The 17,476-nt window shown below is 36.1% G+C and overlaps 2 protein-coding genes across 6 annotated transcripts in view; one reads left to right on the top strand and one right to left on the bottom strand.

The window, feature by feature from the left end:
* The window catches only part of LOC106873224 (uncharacterized), an 88,216-nt gene that overhangs the window by 50,906 nt on the left and 19,834 nt on the right, over positions 1-17,476 (bottom strand). For all 5 annotated transcript variants that reach the window (XM_052972217.2, XM_052972214.2, XM_052972215.2 and 2 more), the window contains one exon: positions 3,131-3,215. In XM_052972217.2, coding sequence (XP_052828177.1) covers positions 3,131-3,215 — 85 coding nt within the window. The remainder of the gene's footprint in view (positions 1-3,130; positions 3,216-17,476) is intronic.
* Positions 13,474-17,475, top strand: LOC149133120 (uncharacterized). Its single transcript, XM_089361194.1, has 2 exons — positions 13,474-13,495; positions 14,840-17,475. The coding sequence occupies exon 2, from the start codon at positions 14,860-14,862 to the stop codon at positions 15,241-15,243; it is 384 nt and encodes a 127-aa protein (XP_089217320.1). The 5' UTR covers positions 13,474-13,495; positions 14,840-14,859; the 3' UTR covers positions 15,244-17,475.

Below are 17,476 nucleotides of genomic sequence, written 5' to 3'. Positions count from 1 at the left end.
GCAAGCTACTTACCACACAGCCATGCTGGAGCACTGCTTTAGAGGGTTTTTTAATATATATATAATTTTTAAAGAGGACAACAAACGTTAAGGCAAAGCAAGGCAAACATCTCAAGTTATATACATTATTATTATTGGAAAAAATTCAAAGTCTTACAGCTGTTTCTGGGATATCTCAGAGTATAGGATATTCTATCATCAGAGAGAAATAGGGAAAATGAGAAAAGTATAGATTAATGAAATGATGACATAGATTTATACTTTTCTCATTTTCCCAATTTGTCTCTGATGATGGAATATCTCATACTCTGGGATATCCCAGAAACAGCAGTGAGACTTTGAATTTTCTCCAATAATATTAATGTGTATGACTTAACGTTTGTTGTCCTCTTTAACAATTGTATATCTGTTATATTGGAAATCTGCAATGGCTCCATAAGTACCATCTTGGCTATAACTTTGGAGCCCTAGTAATTCATTACAGGACTTGCCTAACGTACCTAATTGTTTAGATCACTTGTGAACCTGTGAACTAAACCACTATACTTTGTACTTATATATATATATATTTATTTGTATATATATATGCATGTATGTGTGTATGTATGTATGTATGTATGTATGTATGTATGTATGTATCATCATCATCATCATTCAACATCTGTTTTCAATGCTGGCATGGGTTGGATGGTTTGACAGGGACTGGCCTGGCAGAAGACTGTACAAGGAGGTTTCACTGTTTGTTTTGGAAGGATTTCCATGTCTGGATGCTTTTTTTAACACTGACCACCTTTCAGAGTGGACTCTTTACATGTATGTATGGATGTGTCTTTGTGCTTGTGTTTGTCTCCTGCCAACACTTGAGAACCAGTGTTGCTTTTTTTACTCCCTTGTAACTTAGGCGTTCAGCAAAAGAGATTGATAAAATAAAAAATAAATATTAGGGTTGATTCATTTGACTAAACTAAGGTAATACCCCAGTATGGCTGCAGTCCAATGATTGAAACAAGTAAAAGATAAAAGAGAAATTCAAAGGATTGCTTTGGTCCAATGGTAGAATGCCTTTCATATCTACAGGAGATAAAGGTTCGAATTCCATGGACAGCCTTTGCTTTTTTCTATTATAAATTTCTTTAAAATTTATAAAATTCTTAAGATGTCAACAACATACAATCGTTGATATTAATAATTAAGTTTCTAAAATAGACAAGGAAATTCAAAGAATTGCTTTTGTTCATTGATAGAATTCTCGTCATGTCTGCCAAAGACGTGAGTTCAAATACCATGGGCTGCCTACAACATTTTCTATCTGAAATGGTTTTCTTATCTGATATTTATATGCTTATATGTGTACGCTTCAAGATTTACTGTTCCAGAGAAGAATCATTTCGATTTACACAGACTATCTCTAGTAATTTGGCACCAGATACTCTAGAGCAGTACTCTAGAGCACAATCCACAGCCATACCTACTATTTCTATAAGGCTGTGCTCTCCTGACGGTTTCCCATTTAAGATTAAAATCAATACCATTTTCCTCCAATTTCCACCACCACTACCACCACCACCACGACTACTACTACTACTACCATCACTATAGTTTTCAGTAACAAAGCTCAGTCTAAGTTGTTTGGTAACCAAGATTGTTCCATTTCATTTCGGTTCAGTTGTTTGCTTATATCTAGTTTTCTTGCTGTCTATACAAAGACCGATTAACAAAGTTTTAAAAAGATAATGATCTCCATACCTATTTTGCTAGGTTATTTCACTTTCATTGAAAAATCTATCTTTCTATCTATAATAAGTTTATTATCATATCTAACATAAGCTTTCCTTCTTCCATGCAACCATTGATGTTTTTGTCTATGTCAATAGATAAATACATTGACAGAGGATATAAAAATTTGAATAGTAAAATGTTATTTTCTTGTCAATCACAATATTATTTGATGTTTAAAATTTCTCTCTGTTAAACACTTGACATTTCTCTCTCTCTCTCTCTCTCTCTCTCTCTCTCTCTCTCTCTCTCTCTCTCTCTATTTCTCTCTCTCTCTCTCTTTCTCTTTCTCTCTCTCTCTCTCTCTCTCTCTCTCTCTCTCTTTTTCTCTCTACCTCAACAAATACTGTAGCCATGTCATTCCCCTCTTTACGTCCCTATCATTTCTCTCTTTCTCTTTCTCTTCATCTCTCACTTCCAATAACTACATGACAGCTTCATACATCGGCTGACAATGATTGCAGCTAGATTCTTCTTTTCTTTTCCATGCAAACATGAATATTTTGAATAACTAAGAATTTTCTGCATACATCATTCAGTCTATCAACCCTAAAAATTATTTGTCCAAATTCTTAAACTCTGCGCAACATTACAGTTTTAGCCATTTTAAGGAGTATTACATTTTTATCCATTTTCATGTGTCAACATTGGTTGGAAAAGTTCTTGAAAATTTTCAATAATGGCATATGATTGACTGAAGATATTGATTTTACAGCTGTTTGTCTTTTTCACTGCTGACAATACAACTGTGAATTGAACCACTAAATGTAGAAAATATCTTTCCCAGGGATTGAATAGTAACAATAAAATTTGAGCTCAGAATATTGATCTTTGTAGTTGAGCATAATTAATCTTACAATTTCCTTGTGTGTGCATGTTTGTGTGTGTATGTGCATGCATGTTTGTGTGTGTATGTGTATTTGGATGTATGTTTCTATGTGTGTGTGTGTGTGCATGTGTGTGCATGTGTACGTGTCTGTGCATGAGTATGTATGTGTGTGAGTGTGTGTGTACATGTATGTGTACATGAGTGTGTGTCTGCACATGTGTGTACATCTGTGTGTATGTGTATGCATGTATGTGTGTGTAATGAGTGTGTATGTGATGCATGAGTGTGTGCATATGAGTGTTGGTGAATATGTGAACAAGAGTGTGTGTGTGTGTGTGCACGAGTGTGTGTGTGGGTGTCTGTACATGGGTGCATGTGTGTGTACATGCGTGTGTGCATGTTTGTGTGTGTGTATGTGTGTGTATGTTTGTGTGTGTAAGTGAAAAATATTTCTTAAGGGGTTTAAAAGAGAAAGAAAAGCAAAAAAGGAAAGAATAAAGAAGAGTTCTAAAGCAAAAATCTTACATTTTTTTAAATTCACCTTGCCAAAACATTTTGGTGAACAGCTGCTACCATACATTTCTGGAAGATATGGATTTTCAACATATGCCTAAAATACAATAGTTCAACAAAGTTAATAACAATATAGTATTTAGAATGGTCTGATGATGATGATGATGATGAGGAGGAGGAGGAGGATAGTGACAATCATCATCATTATCCTCAAAACATTTATAATGTACAACCAGGACTCTGATTCTCAGTTAAAAATTGTTTGAATTAGTCCCCCCCCACCACCATACACACACACATGTATATACATATATCATCATCATCATCATCATTTAATATGCATGATTTTATGCTGGCATAGGATTGATGGTTTGAACAGATCCAATGTGTCTGAGGACTGCATCAAGCTCCAATGTCTGTTTTGACATAGTCTTTCAGGCTGGGTACCCTTCCCAACATCAACCACTTCAAAGCATGAACTGGGTGCTTTTCAAATACCACCTGGACTATTGATGTCTCCATGCAGAGCACAGAACTACAAATCCTGGGGGAGATGTGGTGGGGCAGTTTCATGCTTGGGGCTGAAGTTGATTGCTATGATGAAGAAGGGGCCGAACAGGCATGACTGTCTAGGCTATTTTACTTCTCATTCACATGGTTTCAGGTTCAGTCCTACTACAAGGCACCTTCGACAAGTGACTTCTACTATAGCATCAAGCTGACCAAAGCTTGGTGAGTGAATTTGGTAGGGGGAAGTACTGCTGTGTGTATATGCATATGAGAAAGATGTGTGTGTGTGTGTGTGTGTGTGTGTGTATGTGTGTGTGTGTGTATGAAGGATATATATATTCTTTTCTTTTTACTTGTTTATCATTTGACTGTGGCCATGCTGGAGCACAATCTTTAGTCAAACAAATCGACTCCAGGCCTTATTCTTTTGTAAGCCTAGTTCTGATTCTATAGATATCTTCTGCCAAACCACTAAGTTACGGGGACATAAACACACCAACATCGGTTGTCAAGTGATGATGGGGGGACAAAGACAGACACACAAGCATATACATATCTCAATCTCTCTCTCTCTCTCTCTCTCAATATATATATATATATATATATATCATCATCATCATCATCATCGTTTAACGTCCGCTTTCCATGCTAGCATGGGTTGGACGATTTGACTGAGGACTGGCAAGCCAGAAAGCTGCACCAGGCTCCAATATGATCTGGCAGAGTTTCTACAGTTGGATGCCCTTCCTAATGCTACCCACTCCGAGAGTGTAGTGGGTGCTTTTATGTGCCACCGGCACGAGGGTCAGTCACACGGTACTGGCAGCGACCATTCTCAAAATGGTGTTTTTTTACGTGCCACCTGCATGGGAGCCAGTCCAGTGGCACTGGCAATGACCTCAATCAAATGATTTTCTAATGTGCCACCAGCACAAGTGCCAGAAGACGACGCTGGTAACGATCACACTCAAATGGTGCTATTTATGGACCACTAGCATGGAAGCCAGACAGCTGCTCTGAGAATGAACATGCTCGGACGGTGCTGTTAGTGCTCCACTGGCACAGGTGCCAGTCATCGAATATGGTTCAATTACGATTTCGATTTCACTTGCCCCAACAGGTCTTCGCAAGCAGAGTTTAGTGTCCAATGAAGGAGAGGTTGGCATGGGTGCCAGTCGTCGGATTTGGTTTGATTTCTATTTCAGATTTCAAATTCACTTGCCTCAACAGCAGTAACAAGAACAGTAGAAAGAACAGCAGTAACAACAGCAACAACAGCAGTTTTTGGAATTTCAGAAGCAACAGCAACTGTTAGCACAACTGATACAGAAGAAAACAGAAAATACATCTACTTTGTTCACCCCTGACACTATCACAAACTCAATTGGAGAGTTCACATATAACCCAGAGGAAGGTATGGCCTTCCCTGCTTACTTTTCTTTACAGAAATTTTTACAGAAGAATGCTGTAGCTGGCGAGATGAGAAAAAACCTTGACGTTTGTTGAGAAAGTTGGCTCCAGCTGGGCATGAGAAATATTAAAATTACATATTATTAAAGAACCAGGTGAAATCTGTTTTGAAGAAACAGTGAATATTCTATCAAAGATTTTCAGTGAAAGAAGCTCTTTATTTAATATGTGCTGGCAATGCATGAATATTACAAAAAAGAGGACAAAGATTTTATTACATACACTGGAATCGTTTATAGAGAGGGTGAGAGAGTTAAAATTAATGAACTAATACCAGATATATTTAAATGCTTAATTTTCATGCAAGTTTTTAGGGCAAAGAAAGATGTGGAAATTTGTAACTGAATCCTGACTAAATTAGAGCAGAATCAGAAACTAACACTACAAGAAATATCTGAGGAATGTCAGAGAATAATAAACCTAAGGCACAATACTGAACGAACTGAAGTGAGAAACTGCTCTCATACACAATCGGTGTGACCAAAAGTAAGGCATTAAAAGTGGAAAATTAACCCGTTTTAGATGTGAAGAATTACACTACAGATTCGACTGTCCTTATAAAAATCGAAAATGTTTCAAAATCACACTATAAAAAAACCTAAAAAACAGTTCAACAGAAAAAATTATGCAAACAGTTTATCAGCGACAAGAAATACAAATGAGACTCAAAGGAAATTTCAAATACAGAGTAAAAGAACTTAAAACGAAGAAGTAACAAGGTTGTTCCCTGAGGTTTTTTTTTTTCAGATGAATTGGATCGGTGCAATAAATTTAAAGTAAAATTTCAGGTAAAAGAAAATTCATCGCAAGTGTTCAAACCCATACATAATGTATCATTTGCAGCACTGGAACAAGTGAATAAAGAAGTAGACGGATAGTAGTAAAAAAAAATGGGAGTGATTGAAAAGATTGACTAATCAGACTGAGTGCCTCTAAGAGTGTATGTAAAAAAAGAACAATAAAATTTGTGTATGTGCAAATTTCATGACACGACTAAATGAATGTTTAAGACAGTATAACTACCCATTACCTAGCCTAGAGGAAATCTCAAAATTAAAAAGTGGAAAATTGTTCTTGCAATTAGATCTTTCTGATGCTTACTTACAAATACAAGTGAAAGACAAATGTACTAAGCTGCTACAATTAATGCCCATAAAGGGCTGTACAAATTTAACCAGCTCCCTTTTGGCATAAATGTTGCTACAGCTATATTCCAAGAAGTGATGAATGCGATGCTTGCAGAATGTGACTTCATGAGGATTATGATTCCAAACTGGGAGAAGAGAAATGCAAATTTTTCTACAAAATCCGGAGAACATACTTGCAAAATTAAACGGTGGCAACTTATTTTCTTAATTGGATCTCTCTGATGCGTGCCTACAAATTAGAGTAGACAATGAATGCTCCCTCTAAATACCTTACAATTAACATACATAACAACAGGTTATCATTTGTTTTAAAAGTCACACAGGCGCTTTTTCAACAGATTATGGATGCGATGTTAATGGATTGTAAATTTGCAATTCCATATCTAGATGATGTACTCATATAAAGCAAATCCCTGGACTAACACATAGAGCACGCAAAATATGTGTTTAAAAGATTAGGGATTATGGCTTACTGAAAATTGACAGAAATGGAGGTTGACCAGGAAGACTGTTGAAGGCAGATGCAATTAAAAATATGACCCCTCCAACAAATATAGCGACCTTACAAGCTTTTTTGGGACTGGCAACTTATTACTAAAATTATATTCCAAATTTGCATAAGGTGAGGGTTCCACTAAATAATCGATTAAAAAAAGATGTGAAGTGGAATTGGTCTGAAAATTGTCAGAAAGCGTTTGACAAAAAAAATTTTTTTTTTAAATGGAACAGTAGTGCTACATAAATATAAAGATGGTAACATGAAGGCAGTGGTTCATGTCTCACGTTCTCTGATATCAGTAGAAAAAAATTACATTTAAATAAAAAAAAGAGGCTCTAATGATTATTTTTGCCGTAAAAAATTTTCATAGATTTTTATACGGTAGAAATTTTCGACTACAGAATGATTATTATCCGTTATTATCTATATATATAGATTGAAGAAAGGAATCTTTACCCATCTGTTGATAGGTTGCAATATTGGAGTGCTATATTATCAAATTGTGGAGGTGCGTAGCTTAGTGGTTAGGGTGTCAGCATCATGATCGTGAGATCGTGGTTTCGATTCCTTGACCGGGTGATGCATTGTGTTCTTGAACAAAACACTTCATTTCACGTTGCTCCAGTCCACTCAGTTGGCAAAAATGAGTAACACTGTGATGGACTGGCGTTTCGTCCAGCTGGGGAACACATTGAAACCAGGAAACTGGGCCCATGAGCCTGGCTAGGCTTTAAAAGGGCGCATTTATTTTATTTATTTATATTATTAAACTATAATTTTAAGATGGAGTATATACCATCTAAAAAATTAGGACATGCTGATTCGGGGTTTTTCAAACTGTGGTCCGCGGACCACAGGGGGTCCGCAAGGACAAGACAGGGGGTCCATGCAAGCACATCCTTCTCACTAAGTATGTATTAAAAAAATCCTGTGTGTATAATTGACAATAAACCTATTTGCTAAAATACTGTTAAATAAATAAATGTAAAATATATGTTATTTTAAGCAAATATTTATGTATAAATTTCATAAGCGTTTATAAGGGGGTCCCTAAGGTAAAGCCTGAAATATAAAGGGGTCCGCAAGTCAAAAAGTTTGAAAACCCCTCTGCTGATTGTTTATCAAGATTGATTTAAAAATATGCTGAACCATTTGAAGAGACTGTGATTGCTGTGCTGTGAGCAGAAAATGAAATTAAAAATGTTTGAGTAACATCATACCAGTCACATTACAAGACATGAAATTAAAATCGGAAAATGATAAATTCATTATCAAAAATGAAAGAAATGCTGAGGGCTAAAAGAGATAAAAAATATGCGTTTTTTCTGAACGCAAAACAAATTCAAACCCATTCTTAATGTGTGACAATGTGTTGATGTGTACAGAAAGAGTCGTAGAAGTGATTACTAAAGGAATTTTATGTAGGTCAGCCAGGGATTTCGAGAATGAAATCATTATTGAGAAGTCCAACAATAGACCATGACTTTGAAGAACTAGTAAAAGCATGCAGAAGGTGTGCCCTAGCTGCAAAAGCACCTACCACTAAATGGCAACCATGGCCAAAACAGATATTCCATGGTCCAGACTGCATGTTGATTATGCAGGCCCACTTAAGGGTTCATATTACCTTGTTGTGGTGGACAGTTTTGCAAAGTGGCCTGAAGTGCATGAATGTAAAAAAGCCAACATCTGCGGTTACAGTAAATTTTTTTACACAAATTCTTCGCCAGATACGGTATTCCTGATACCATATTGTATGATAATAGGACTCAATTTACATCAGTTGAGTTCATAAAATTTTGTAAAATGTTCGTTATCGAACATGTTACCACTCTGCTATATCATCCTAGCAAAGTATTTTGTTGGTGATTTCAAGTGGAGCATTTTGTTGACATTTTCATGAGGGTGCTAAAAAAGTGAACAAGGAAGTAATGTACGACCTTTCTAAGTGTTTACCAAGTAACACCTAATCCGAATACCCCATCTGGAATGACAACTGCAGAATTGATGTTTGCTATAAAAATCAGATCTGTTTTTGATAAGTTGATACTGAGTGAAAATATAGAAAAAGTGAACTGTTCAAAATTCTTCAAGTTAGGTGACAAAAGTTTTTTTAAGCCCATAGAAATGGGAAAGAATGCTGGGTGGAAGGTGTAATTATTAAACAAATTGGAAGAATGTTATTCCTGATAAAGGGAAAAAATGTTGAACATGTTGAACCAACTGAAAAAAAAGATTCACAGGAAAAATAGTCACAAGAAACGAAATCTCCATGGAAGTATTGTATGACACATTTGAGGTACCAACACTCAGACAATTTGAAACTACACATTCTAGCATTGGAAAACAGAAAAGAATGGAAACACTAGAATTGAACCCTAAGCGTAAGAGATATTAAAACTCTGAGCAGAGTTAAATTCTCAAAAGGAGTGAAGTTAGGTAATTCAAAAAATGGGAGATGGTATGGAAGGATTCCCATTACCTTTTTGTGACTAAAAGCGGACTGACGCATTGCTATAAAACAAAGAAATGTCAGCAGTTCAGAGTAAGCAGCTCACTGTGAGCCATTGGCTGAGAGCATTTAATCTTGTGTTGCAGTAATTGTATTGTGATAATACTTTCTTTCCCTTACATCATTAAATTATTTATCCAACACCAGGATATAAAAAACTTGTTAATGAGAAGCTATTGGCCAAGAATGGACCAAGAGATTGAAGAATTAGTGAAAGCATGCAGAGGCTGTGCTCTAGCAGCAAAAGCACCTATCACAAAATGGCCCAAAACAGATATTCCATGGTCAAGATTGCACGTCGATTTTGCAGGTTCACTTAACGGTTCATATTACCTTGTTGTGGTAAACAGTTGTCCTAAGTGGCCTGAAGTGCATACATGTAAAAAACCAACACCATTGGTTGAAGCAAGTTTTTTTTACACTAGCATGGAAGGGGGACGTTGAGCGATGATGATGATGTTCACCAGGTATAGTATTCTTGATATTATTGCATTTGACAATGGAACACAATTTACTGCAGATGAGCTCAAAAAATTTTGTAAAATGTTTTCTGTCAAATGTGGCCACATCGCCATATCATCCTAAGTCAAATGGACAAGCGGGGCAGTTTTTTGACACATTTAAGAAGGCTTTAAATAAAACGAACAATGAAATAATGGACGACTTAGCACTCCAACAGTTTTTGAGGGTATACTGAGCGACACCAAATTACAATACCTTGTCTGGAATGTTCCTTGCAAAACAGTATTCAACAAGTTGTTACCAGGTAGAAAAAAAAAAGAAAAGAAAAATATCGAACAAGAAATATTATACATAGTTTTTCAAAATTGGTGACAAAGTTTTCTTTAAAATGTATAAAAGCAGTCAAGAAATTTGGGAATAGGTGTGATTACTAAACAGATTAGGAAAGTGTCATTTTTTGGTAAAAGGTCACAACTACAAACATTAGGGACATATAAATCAACTTAAAAAAAGCTTACTGAGGAAACAGTCACAAGAAACAAAATTCTAATGGAAAACTTTTATATGTTTGATGGATTGTACAAGTTCAAATGACTGCTGTTTGGAGTAAAAGTATTACCCGCCGTATTCTAACAAATAATGGATGCTATGTTAAGTGACTGCAACTTTGCCATTGCATACCTCGATGACATTTTGATAAGGAGTGAGTTTCGGGTGCAACACATCAACCACATAAAGAAAGTATTCGAGAGAATAAGTGAATACTGGCTGAAGCTGACAAAAGCAAAATATGAATTTTTGATGGAAAAAATAAAATTCCTAGGTCAAGTAATCAATGAAAGTGGACGTAGACTGGACCCATCAAGGGAGATGGGGATACAAAACATACTGCCCCCAACAAACGTGACAATGCTACAAGCATTCCTAGGCTTGGTAAATTATTTCCAAGTGTATGTCCCAAACATACATAAGTTAAAAGCACCACTTAATAAATTACTAAGCAAAAAATGCCAAGTGGGTTTGGACAGAGAAATGTCAGAAAGCATTTAACGAGTTAAAAGATGTGCTAACTTCAGACTTGTATCTTATGCATCTCGACCTCAAGTTAGTGGTAATACTAGCTACAGATGCCATCAAATATGGGATAGGAGCTATGCTCCTACTCAAGGATAACGATAGCAGGAGAAAAAAAGGAAATAAAGGTCTCATACAAAGAACCACCAAGGTGTGAACGCATACTCTATATGTGATGTGTATTACTATTCCGGTACGAAGCGACAATGGTATCTGATAACTAGTAAATATTGTGGCTACAAGCATAAAAGAGTAACTACAGTACAACGGCAGCCACACATCACACCAGTAGGAGGGCCCACTTTACTACAATATTTCATGTATACATATAAATAATTATTCATATATCGTGGCACTCCATTGGTTACAACGACAAGGGTTCTAGTTGGACCAATCAACAGAACAGTCTGCTTGTGAAATTAGCATGCAAGTGGCTGAGCTCTCCACAGACACATGTACTCGTAATATAGTTCTCAGGGAGATTCAGAGTAACACGGAGTGTGATAAGACTGGCCCTTTGAAAATACAGGTACAACAGGAAAAGGAAGAAAGAATGAGAGAAAAATGTGGTGAAAGAATACAGGAGGGTTCGCCACCAACCCCTGCCAGAGCCTTGTGGAGCTTTATATGTTTTTGCTCAATAAACACTCACAACTCCCAGTCTGCGAATCAAAACTGTGATCCTATGATCACGAGTCCACTGCCCTAACCACTGGGCCATTGTGCCTCCACAATTATTCACATAGGGGTTCATTGTATGCCTATCTGTATACACATGTATACACAAAATTATCTAAATATACTTCTGTGAGTAGGTTTTTCCCTTCAAACTTGATACTCCTTTTTGGTGATGTTTTCCATATATATAAATCCTTTTCCAAATATAATTACACTTCACTTTTGAAACTCTGAAGAAGCTATAAGATGATACACAAGTACTCAAGTATGAGTGTATTGCATCTAATAGCAGAAACAGCTGTAAAACTAATGAACTTCACTTACGTAATTTATTGTTTCCTTGTCATTTATATAATTTATTATTATGCTCTGTACTCAACTAACATTTTTCTCTGAAGCATATCTACATTGAATTCCAGCACCAGGTTATTAGTATCACCATGCCTAAGTGAAATACTAATATATATCAGGTGTGACTGTGTGGTAAGAAACTTGCTTTCCAACCACTTGGTTTTGGGTTCAGTCCCACTTCATGGCATCTTAGGGAAGTATGTTCTATAGCCTTGGGCCAAACAAAGCCTTGTGAGAGGAAACTGAAAGAAGCCCGTCGTATATGTTTATGTGTGTGTGTGTGTGTGTGTGTGTGGATGTGTATTGTTTAACATTTTTCTATCTTAATATAATAAGTATTTTTATATACATTCATTTGTTATTTATTGTTGGTTGATACATACATCCCTTTTATTATTATTGTTGTTGTATTGTGAGCTGAAGGTTAGCTATATTTTTGAATAGAATTGATTTTCGATCGATTTAATCGATTTGAATATATTTTATTTTCTATTTGAAAACTTGGTTATGAAACACGTGTAGTAATTTTATTATTATTATTTTATGATTTTTATTTTCTATTTTATTATACTTATCGTGTATTTACTTATTAATCTTTTCTATATGTGACTGTGGATTTTCATGGATGAGTTCATCAACTTTGGTTCTTTTCTCTAAATCATATATTTATATATTTTATACTGTGAAACTTAATTTAATTTTAATTTTTGATAAATTGAATTTAATTGGGTTTTTACCTGTAAATTTGGATTTTTATCCCTAATATATGAAAATATATATAAAATATATAATTTAGAGAAAAAACCCCCACAATTATTAAATTCATCCATGAAAATCCACAATCATGTATAGAAAAATTTTATAAGTAAATACACTAAAATTGAAAATTTACAGGGATAAATTAAATTGAATTTTTCCCTGTAAGTTTGGAATTTTTTTCCCTAATATTATTATAATATATATATATATATATATATATATATATATTAGAAGTTTTGGAGGTGATGTACCGATAATTTACATTAGAAAATATAAGTTACTCAGAGATCTGGATGGTTGTACATATACAAATATTTATTAACATGTCACATGTTTTTACAAATCACATATAAGTGCTTTCATCTACTCCAGTAGATTCTTCAGATTTACATTTTTAAGATCCACATGATCATCTTTACAAATCATTTGTCTTACCAATCCCTGTTATATTCCTGTGAAACTTGGATTTGTTATGAAACGCATTTTAAATTGTTAGAACAATTCCACCAAAAATATCTTCATCGCATTTTAAAAATTAAATGGAGTTCTTTTACTCCAGATACAGATGTCCTTGCATCTGCAGGCATGATGATGATGATGATGATGATGATGATGATGATAATAAGCCCAGGCAATGTTTTGAAAATAACTTTCATTATTCCTCATGAAAACAGACCCCGCCTTAGAGTAACCACCTGGTCTTGCCATTTTCACAAACCAAGAATCAACTTGTTATCATCTATTGAAAGAACTGACCAACTGTATAGATATAAACACATTTTTTCTTCTTTCTTTCTTTCTTCCTTCCCTCCTTCCTTTCTTTCCTTCTCTTTTCCATTGACATTAAGAAAAAACATTTTTTCACTTTGAAAATATTTTACTTTCAGACCCCCTGGTGAGCTGGCTGAACCAAAGTAAGCATCTTTTCTAGCCACCTACTTAAAAACATATATTCTTTTTCTTTTCTTTTTGTCTCTTGCTCAAAACACTTCCTTTCAGATACACAGGCACACACACATACACACACACACGCACACACACACACACACACACAAACACATACACTCTCACTTTCTTCCTCCACTATCTCCCCATTCCTCTCCCTCTTTTCCTACCCTATACACTCCACATTACTCTTTTCCCCCCCTCTCTCTCTCCACCCCAACCCATTCACTAATACTATAAAAAGAGACAAATCCCTTCACAAAATTTAAATCTAAAGAATCTATTAGAGTAGATGAAAGCACCTATATGTGATTTGTAAAAACATGTGACATGTTACTAAATAGTTGTATATGTACAACCATCCAGACAGATGAAATTTATGTACACTTAACGATGTTACGCAAAACTGCCTTCAAACTTTCCCTATTAATTTCATCGTCTTTTGAATTATGAACATATTTACATCATAAGGGTTTTTTCGTGGTAAGGCTTTCTTTTTTAGTTGATTTTCACCTAGCAAGACTTATCGTAGATGGTGTAATAAGTCACACCCAGACAACGTCGGGTTATACTGCTAGTATACTTATAAAAAGCAAAGTTTGTTTGTTTGTTTGTACATTGACCACTGAAAACACTAAATAAAATTGATAATGTTTCAGGTTTTTCATGTCATTTAAAATTAATATGACCATTCCACAGATACCTGTGCCTTTATTTTCTGAAAATGGATTGGGGGAGCTGACTTGGTGGTGTATTGGCTCCTATTTCTAGCATACTGTCTATCTCACCATAATATCTTTATAACCTTACGAAAAGTAAAGTTTATTTGTGTGCTTGTTCGCTGATGACTGAAAAGACTAAATATAAAAAGCAAAGTTTGTTTCCTTGCTTCTACATTGACCGCTGAAAATACAAGATAAAATCAATAATATTTCAGGTTTTCCACATTTTAAAAATGAATCTGACCATTCCACAGGTAACTGTGCACTTATTTTCTGAAAACGGAATGGTGAGTGTGTGGAGGGGGGCAGCGTATTGGCTCCTATTTCTAGCAATCCACATACTGTCTATTTCACCATAATGTTTTTTACAGAATTAAGAAATATTCCACCTATCTCTCAATCCACTTCCAACTTTCTCTCAGTTTATACATCACATTTATTCCTTTGAAGTCATTGCCAGACTTCTGCTTTCTCTCTGTCTGTATGTCCCTGTCTATGTTTCTATCTCTCTCACTATCTCCCTCACACTCTCTCTCTCACTGGTTGTATATATGTCTCTCTCACTAATTCTCTAACTCTTTTTCTCATTAGAGACAGACGGAAAGGAGATTATGAAGAAAAAACAAGTGACACAGCGGGGAGATGGAGGTCGCAACATCTATAAATCTATCAACAAAGTTGTCAACGAGGACAATGCTGTTCATTATCTTGTTGAATTCCTCAACAGTCTGGAACCACCCAGCATATCACCACACAACCTTGAATTGAAGAAGGGCGCAGTCATCATACTTCTCAGAAACTTGGATCAGCCAAGATTGTGCAATGGTACATGTATGGCTGTGATTGAACTACAGCCTCAAATTATTGAAGCAAACATCCTCACTGGATGTGGTAAGGGAAACCCTGTATTTATACCTAGAATACCACTAATGCCAACAGCTGTCCCCTTTTATTTCAAACGATTGCAATTTCCAGTGAGAGTCAGTTACCACTGACCATTAACAAATCCCATGGTCAAACACTGCAGGTTGTCGATCTCAATCTAAAAGAGGGTTGTTTCTCACATGGTCAATTGTATGTAGGTTGTTCCAGAGTAGGAAGCCCACAGAAATTCTTAATATATGCTCCAAAAGAAAAAGTGAAAAGCATTGTATTATATTGAAGTTCTGTAAATGTGCTAATATGTGCCATATGAATGCATTTCAACACAATACAGACCAGGAAGCCCTCTAGTGGATGGTGCAAAGTCCCCTCTCGACCCAAGGTAACGTGGTGGTGGAGCAATATTGTTGACAAAGCCATTGGGGAAAAGAAACAGGCTTGGAAGGACTGGAAGAACGGTAGTAGCAGGGAATCGTATCTGACAGCCAAAAAGGGAAGCTAGGAGACAGGTTTATTTAGCCAGTGGGGGAAGCAGATAAGGAAAAAATTTGCCAATGTTCTGCACCGTAAGGACCAAACACTTGAGGTATTTCGTGCTATGAGACATTGTGTGAGAGAAAATAGTAATGTCATAGGAGAGAAATGTTTTGCATGGATGATGGTACACTTGCATTAAGTAAGGCTGCAAAGAGAGAAGTATAGAGATGTCACTATGAAAGGTTGCTAAATAAAGAGAATGAATGAGAGAAAGAGAGCCTGCTGAATGCCGACCCAACAGAGGGACCAGCTATCCAAATTAACAGTGCCTTGGTAGATAAAGCAATAAAGAGTATGAAGACAGGGAAAGCTCCTGGCCCATCAGGAATCACCGCAGAGATGTTCAAAATATCTGGCAGTGTCGGCTATAGCCTAGTCAGCCATATAGTCAACCAGGTGGTACATGAAGGAGTCATACCCAATGACTGGTGTAGCAGCACCATAGTCAACTGCTACAAAGGTAAAGGTGATGCATTAAATACAAATAATTACAGAGGTATCAAGTTGTTGGATAAAGTCATGAAAGTCACAGAGAGGGTTGTAGCCCAACTAATTTGGGAGAGGGTCAGTCTAGACGAGATGCAGTTTGGGTTTGTACCAGAGAAAAGCACCACTGATGCTATATTTCTGGTAAGACAGCTGCAGGAGAAATACCTAGACAAAGATAAACCTCTATACCTGGCTTTTGTTGACATAGAGAAAGCCTTTCACTGGTATGGACGTGTGTTGTGAATAGATGAGGACAGCTGTGTGAAAGAGTGTCACGCCCTAGCAGTTGAGGTAATCTGTGGAAGAGGTAGACCCAGGAAGACTTGAGATGAGGTTGTGAAGCACGACCTTCGAACATTGGGCCTGACCGAGGCAATGACTAGTGACCGAGACCTTTGGAAATATGCTGTGCTTGAGAAGACCCAGCAAGCCAAGTGGTTCATGCCAGCAGTATAACCAGCCTACTTATGCATTGTTTGCAAAGACCTGATGAGGCAAGTGAAATCAAAATCAAATTCACTGACATGGCCAATAACAGCACTGCCTGACTAGCACCTGTGCTAGTGGAACGTTAAAAGCACCATCCGAGCGTGATCCTTGCCAGGGCTCGCCAGTCCTCAGTTAAACCGATCAACCCATGCCAGCATGGAAAGCAGACATTAGACGATGATACGATGATGATGATGATGATGATGATGATATATACATATATATATATATATATAATTACATATATGTATGTATATGTATATGATGGAGTTCTTTGAGTTTCCATCTATCAAATCCAATATAGATTTTGGTTTGCCTGGAGCTATAATAGCAGACATTTACCCAATGTGCCAAGCTGTGGAACTGGATCTAAATCTCTGTGGTTGGGAGGCAAACTTACCACATGCCCATGACTACATACACCCATATGCACATACACACACACACACACACACACACACACACACACACACACACACACACAAATATATATAATTTCTTTTCAATTTAATATTTATGGTTGACAGAAGTTTTAATCACATGGTTCAGTGACAGAACTACAATAAGGGACAGGAGTTCAAATCCTGCTGGTGTGAAAATTTTTAAGCTCTTTGGATATGAATCTATATTCAAATATAAAGAACAGATGCCATGTCAATGCAATTATTAAATACCAGTTTCAGCTTCTTTCCTTGAAAATAGCATAATTTTTGATGATACAAGTGTACAAGTAGATATGCATGTATGTGTGTGTACGTATGAGTATGTCTATGTATGTGTATGTTTGTAAAATTTTTGCATATGTGTATGTCTTTATTTTGATTTACTTAC

The sequence above is a fragment of the Octopus bimaculoides genome, chromosome 12, assembly GCF_046866305.1.
Source record: "Octopus bimaculoides isolate indiv1 chromosome 12, ASM4686630v1, whole genome shotgun sequence".
Taxonomy (NCBI): domain Eukaryota; kingdom Metazoa; phylum Mollusca; class Cephalopoda; order Octopoda; family Octopodidae; genus Octopus; species Octopus bimaculoides.
The sequence above is the reverse complement of the archived record's forward strand: the minus strand, read 5'-3'. Positions and strand labels throughout refer to the sequence as shown.

Excerpts from the sequence above, each read along its gene's own strand:
- LOC149133120 (XM_089361194.1), top strand. The coding sequence starts at position 14,860 with ATGAAGAAAAAACAAGTGACACAGCGGGGAGATGGAGGTCGCAACATC.